This window comes from Etheostoma spectabile, chromosome 16 (assembly GCF_008692095.1).
Source record: "Etheostoma spectabile isolate EspeVRDwgs_2016 chromosome 16, UIUC_Espe_1.0, whole genome shotgun sequence".
NCBI classification, from domain to species: Eukaryota; Metazoa; Chordata; class Actinopteri; order Perciformes; family Percidae; genus Etheostoma; species Etheostoma spectabile.
The window spans coordinates 14,267,149-14,273,388 of record NC_045748.1 but is presented as its reverse complement, the minus strand read 5'-3'; the positions used below and the strand labels follow the sequence as shown (position 1 = coordinate 14,273,388).

Here is a 6,240-nt window from a genome sequence, read left to right as displayed (position 1 = left end):
CCCCCCCCCCCCCAAAAAAAAAAAATCATCTTTAAATTCTAATAGAATGTCTTTCTAGCAACTTTTACTAACAAAAAACTGCTTTTTCATCTGACCCAACAGTTTTTAAATGCTGATCCTCTGCCAAACAGTGGCAGTTTCCATTGACAGTAAAAGTGCACTTTTAACAATCAGCATTGTTTTTCCATTGAAGTGACATAAAAGACATAAAAGACTCTTTTTTTATGGGTAAGTGCAACATTAGTTTTATATTTATAATTAGAAAACGTTGTATACCATGTCAACAAATGCAGCCACTACTTTTATGTTAAATGGACATATAAAACAACTGATTGAGCAGGTTTTTTCTTTTTTATTGTTAAACTCAACCATAAACCTGCCACAGACTGCTAGACCTTTTTTTTCTAAATTGTTGGTTTTAAAATGTTTATGCTGTGTTTTGTGGTGTGAGTTACAGTAAGTCTGCACTGTATTAATGACATAAACTAAACCAATCTGTGCTTGTCTCATTCGAGTCCTTTATGTAGATGTACGATAGGTGCCATCTAGTGGTGCTAGCTCAACAGTAGACACTGTTAAACATACAGTGAAGAACTTGGTCAGTTTAACTTGTTTAGGAATAAGATCTGTGCAGATGTGATTTGATGTCCATTAACCTATAAGGTGCGACAGGTGTTATTGATGCAGTTAAAGCGACCACAGGTACAGGTATTTCTGAAGAGAGACAAATAAGTTACTGTAAAAAACATTTAAATTCTTCTTTAACAAAACCCTTTTGAGGCAGTATGCCTCTGTAGATGTAGGCCTGCGTACAGTAAAAAGTGATTTTCAAGCCTCACACAATACATTTCCTGAATTTAGATTTGAGCAGAATCATTGCACCGCTTTCACTTGTAAGCGTGAACAATCTCAAAGGTGGCTCGTCTGCTGGTGGTGCTGAACACAAATGAGGTCAACAAGGCGATAATATAAACTATTACAATTCATCTCACAGTATGGGAGTATCATCAGATCGTTTCTCATGTAAAAGCCATATCTGCAGTCACTTCTAACACATGGTCATCTGACAAACAAAATTGAGTAAAGAATTCAATATATTTCCTTTTCAATAGTTGATGTAGCGCAAAATGGAAATTATATTCACCATTACTTTCTTCCGAATGACTGACGTGTTCCTCAGTTCAAATGTGATTGTGACATGTTCTTTAATTTGTTTTTCAGACACATATACATACATACATATATATACATATACGTATATATACATATATATATATATACATATATATGTATGTGTATATATATACATATATGTATGTGTATATATATACACACATATATATACATATATATACACACATATATATACACATATATATACATATATACACACATATATATACATATATACACACATATATATACATATATATATATACATATATATACATATACATATATATATATACATATATACACATATATATACACATATATACATATATATATACACATATACACCTATATATAATATACACATCTACATACACCACTATATTATATATACACATATACACATATATAACACATATACACATATAAATATATACACATATAAATATATACACATATACACATATATATATATATATATATACACACATACATATATATATCTCACAAAGATATCTTCATCCTATTTTATGACTTCTACTTGCTGCCTTACATTAAGCTTAACATTGCAATAACAATCTTTTTCCAGTGGATGTCAGTCCTGTTTTAAATATTAGTGGACTTAGATCCCAATATGGGACAGCTTGGCACCTCTGTTTGAACTGAAGGGTGCAATATATACAGTATAAGGTCTTAACCTTTTACAGCTCACACAGTATGAGAAACGCAAATTAAATCTCTTCAGTTATGACATATGTGGAGAGAGGTGTCCACCAGCTCTAAACCTTAATCTCCAAAAAAGGTTTCTACAGAAGTGCTCACTGCTCATCCAAACAGCGCAGGTTAGAGGAAAAGCTTTCGAGAAATAGGTTGAGGTCTTCATCATTTTTTATCTAGGCTATGCCCGTTCCCGACGGGTGTTTGGGGATAGCCTGAGGTTAGACCTGAAAAAGTGAATCCAAAATGGAATGGGTCGTTTAAATAGGGCAGATGTTTCTTTAACATAGGCTTGGAGTATCTTTCTCTAGAAGTGTTCAGCAGTCACATTGGGGAATTAAGTGCAGTGAGAGAAACGCAAGACGCTCACTTCACAAGACAACAAGCTTGTTCATTGTTTGAACTGAACAGAGATATTTTTCATTTCTCACCTATACTAGTCTATCTTAGTCTCCAAAAACATACTCAAATGTTTTGGTCTCTGGAAAATAAGACACAGCTTCTAATTATTTGTTGCACATTTTCCATGACAATTTGTCTCTTTGGAGAGAAAAGGTTTGAGCAATTTTGTCGAAGGCCTGAGTATGATCGTTTGCTACCTCAGCACTGCAACTATACATCAGTGGAAAATCCAACGAGGTAGTATATCAGTCTCTCAAGTGCCACATTTGCTCAACCGGAAACAAGCTATAAAAAAACAAAACACACCACTCTATTTCAAAGCATGACACTTAACCATCTGTTGTACATAAACACATTTTTATTCAGCCTGATATAGGTTACACGTGGAAAAAATCCTAAGAGAACTACTTCCCTTTGTGGAGCTAATGATATGACAGTTTTAAATCAGCTTCAGATCCTCACATGACAGCTGCCACCATTAGCTGCCGTGGGCTGTGAGGCATTAAGCATAATCACATGCTACGACTGACCTGAGGCTTTTTTTTCTTCTCCTTTCTTCAAAAAAAAAAAATAAAAAAAAAATACAAAAAGAAAACATATCCTCTCAGCAGTTTTGTATTCTAACTTAATGATATGGAATGTTATCTTGGAAATGCAGGTTAAACAAAAAACAGTTCTCTGCAACAGCAGAAAAGAAGAAACTGAATGAATAAAAGAAAAGGGATTCCCAGAATCCTATTCCCAGGCTGCTACTGTGTGTGAAGCATTAAGAAAACACAACCTCGGTCCAAAGTGTGTTCAACAATGAAAATAACTGAAACCTGATGTTCCGATACAGTCTCATAATCCTCAAACGTGGATATAAACAGAAAGCACAACCTTAATGCTTAATAGTACAGATTAAAATTACACTGCTTGCAGATCAGCTTTGGAATCATATATTAGGACTGACAGTCATAGACACAAAGCAAAGACTGATGAGGGAAAAGAGGGGGACGGTCTTAACATTTAACTAGTGTTAGTCATATTTTTTTTTAACTTGTAAATTTCACAAAGTGCAAATTTTCATTTATATTACATCATAACCAATTTTAGAAATTGTTCTTTTTCTATTATATAACAATGAAAAATGATTAATTCCAAATACCCCAAACCTAGCAATAACCAACCCCCCTCCCCACCAGCTATTCAGCAGAATATAAAAAAAAAAAAAAAAAAAGCTAATCACAAATACATGCTGCAATGACGTCAACCATTTGTTTGAAACTTGACCAAAGCCTCCTTTTTAGGCTCCTTGAATCTCTTACAGTCACATGTTACTGGCAGCGTGGCTTATAGTTAAAATATATATTAATCTATCATTAAATAGTATGCCTCTTGCACAGTCTTGCATGCATTGAAGAGCATTTTGGGCAAGCTGTACAAGAAGAGGCGTGTGGACGGACTTGCTCAGGCTGTAGGCTCCGGGACAGGTCCAGGCACTCTTTCACCACCGTAAACGTTTTTTTTTTTGCCCTTTACTCCTAGCAACCACGTCAGTCCAAAATATGGTTCTCCAGTGTGTTTTGTCGAGCGCGCGTGTGTGTGTGTGTGTGTGTGTGTGTGTGTGTGTGTGTGTGTGTGTGTGTGTGTGTGTGTGTCGTCCTGAACCCAGTTTCACAGAAGAACTGTAAATCACTGAAGTTTTGTTCCAAGTTTTCGTTGTCTGTTCCTAGAAGAAAAAAACCCAAAATGATTTCTCAAAGAAAGTAAAAAGCCCAGTCACACCAGCATTTAAAAGAAGGAAATGCAGTTAAATTCAACAGCAGCGCACTGTACAGTGGATTCGCTAGCAAGTAAATCCACATATATTTGGCGTAAAGTGCAAGGTAATGGAGAAAGCTGTTGTAGCTTATTAACTGTGTTGCTCCATGCACTTTTTCTTCAAATCTTCTGTTGAAGAGCCGAGCAGTTCGTACATTGTCAGAGGCATGGTTTTCATTCACTTAAACTTAGAAACCACATTATTCAAAAAGAACAGTGCGTGGTACAAATACTTTAATAAACTGTGAGAATCTCGTTAGCAAATAAACTAACAAGCTTGCTAACTGACCGTAGGCAGACTAGCTACCTCTAGTCCCCCTCCTTTATGACTCTCGAGGTGGGAGTAAATTACACAGTACAGAAAAAAAAACAAAGCAGCTTGTGACTGACTAGTGCAGACATGTTAGCTTGCAAGCTACAGTACTTCACCAACTAGCCCCACGAGAACACACTATTTCACCAAGCCAATACCCCCGCCCACGTCTCCAGGACAAGTAGGCCATTCAGTGTGTCACTTTCCGGTGTGACCGGGCCTTTACGGTGACAGAAGTGGTGGTGTGGCAACTTACCTTGCCTCTGATCTGGTCACTGTGTACTCAAACCATAAGATGTTGGGGATCAGGCTTGTGTCTCGCACCAGGAAGTACTCTGATATTGGCCTATAAATTGTGAAAATATTGAAAGAGTAGGCATTAAAGACTAGTTTAATCCTTCCTCTCAGACACAAGGAGGAGGCAAAGTAATGAGAGCACTACTTACCACGCTGCTATTTTGGGGAATAATGGTGTCAGCACCTCTTGTGTGAAAAAGAACCACATTATGCCGATGGTACTACCGGCCACACCGCCATAGAAAACCTGACTCCAGGTGTGATACAACAGGTAGACCCTGAGAATGAGAGAGCGAAAACAATTTTCAAGAAAATACAAATTGTGCCTGAGATCAAAACTAAAGTAAGTCTAGAAGCATGCACTTCAGATGGTACACAGGAAATGGCTACTTTGGGCTTTTTCTGCAACAGTGAGAACAGACTGATCAGCCAAACAATATTCTCTATGTTCTTTTCCCCCTGTCCTGAGCACACAACAGACATGGTCAGCAATGCCATGATTCAATAGGCTTGACTTTTTTTTTTTTTTTTTTAAAGCTGAAACGATCAGTCCTTTAACCAATTATTAGGTTGGCAGAAGATTCCAAGTAAAATTTTGATAATTCATTAATAATTATTTGCAGCGTTACCTGCTGTATGAGACCGATAAGGCCATGCCCAACAGGATGATGGACAGTATGTGTCTCCACAGCAGGTCCACACATCGAGCATTGTTCGTTTGATGCATTCTGAAAAGAAAGAACAGCATGCTTTCAGACCATGACATCTACCTCGTGGAAAGGTGGAGTGAAAGCATCTAATAAGTGATAATCAAAAATGTGATAATAAAATACAATTAAAATCAGTGACACATAGCACGTATGCAAGACACAACATTGCAGGAAATATAACAGTAAAACTATTTATTTTACTTTGGCTATTTTAAATACCCAACTTCAATGAAAATACTCGATTGCAGAACTGTATTTTTTGTTAGTTTGTTGCTGCATTTTCCCAGTTACATGTTTTCCCCCTTAACCCTCTCCAAAACGCAAGAAAGAAACAAGCTCACCTTAAATAAAGGAACAGAAAGAAGTAAACAACAAAGAACCACATAAGCTGGGAATGACTGGACGGCATCCCATACTCTGTGTGCAGCGTTGAGTGAGCTCCTGCAGACAGACAATTTAAATATTTACAGTCAAAATATGGAGTACATCTTCATATAAACATAGAATCAATATATTAAAAGTTTAAAACTAAAGAGGGCAGCTCTCATTACTTAATTATATTTTAATATCTTACTAGGGTTGGGCGATACCACAATCCATAATAAAAATAAGATTTTTATTACAGACTCATGGTATAAAAAATGACAGCCCAATAGTAGAAGCATAACAAAAATGAAGAAAAAAATATAGAGAATATGTGCAGGTTTATTTCTATTTGAATACCACTTCGATTTCTTATCTCTAACATTGAACTAATGTCTCTATTGTGTATGCAAGTCGTGTTTGTGTCTCACACACACACACACACACACACACACACACACA

The 6,240-nt window shown here is 36.3% G+C and overlaps 1 protein-coding gene across 1 annotated transcript in view; it reads right to left on the bottom strand.

The window, feature by feature from the left end:
- Positions 1-2,632: 2,632 nt before the first annotated feature.
- dolpp1 (dolichyldiphosphatase 1) overlaps positions 2,633-6,240 on the bottom strand; it is a 5,019-nt gene continuing 1,411 nt past the window's right edge. The window contains exons 4-8 of the mRNA XM_032538792.1: positions 5,757-5,856; positions 5,335-5,433; positions 4,855-4,983; positions 4,665-4,754; positions 2,633-4,003 (exon numbers count right to left, since the gene is read on the bottom strand). Coding sequence (XP_032394683.1) covers positions 3,967-4,003; positions 4,665-4,754; positions 4,855-4,983; positions 5,335-5,433; positions 5,757-5,856 — 455 coding nt within the window. The 3' untranslated portion in view covers positions 2,633-3,966. The remainder of the gene's footprint in view (positions 4,004-4,664; positions 4,755-4,854; positions 4,984-5,334; positions 5,434-5,756; positions 5,857-6,240) is intronic.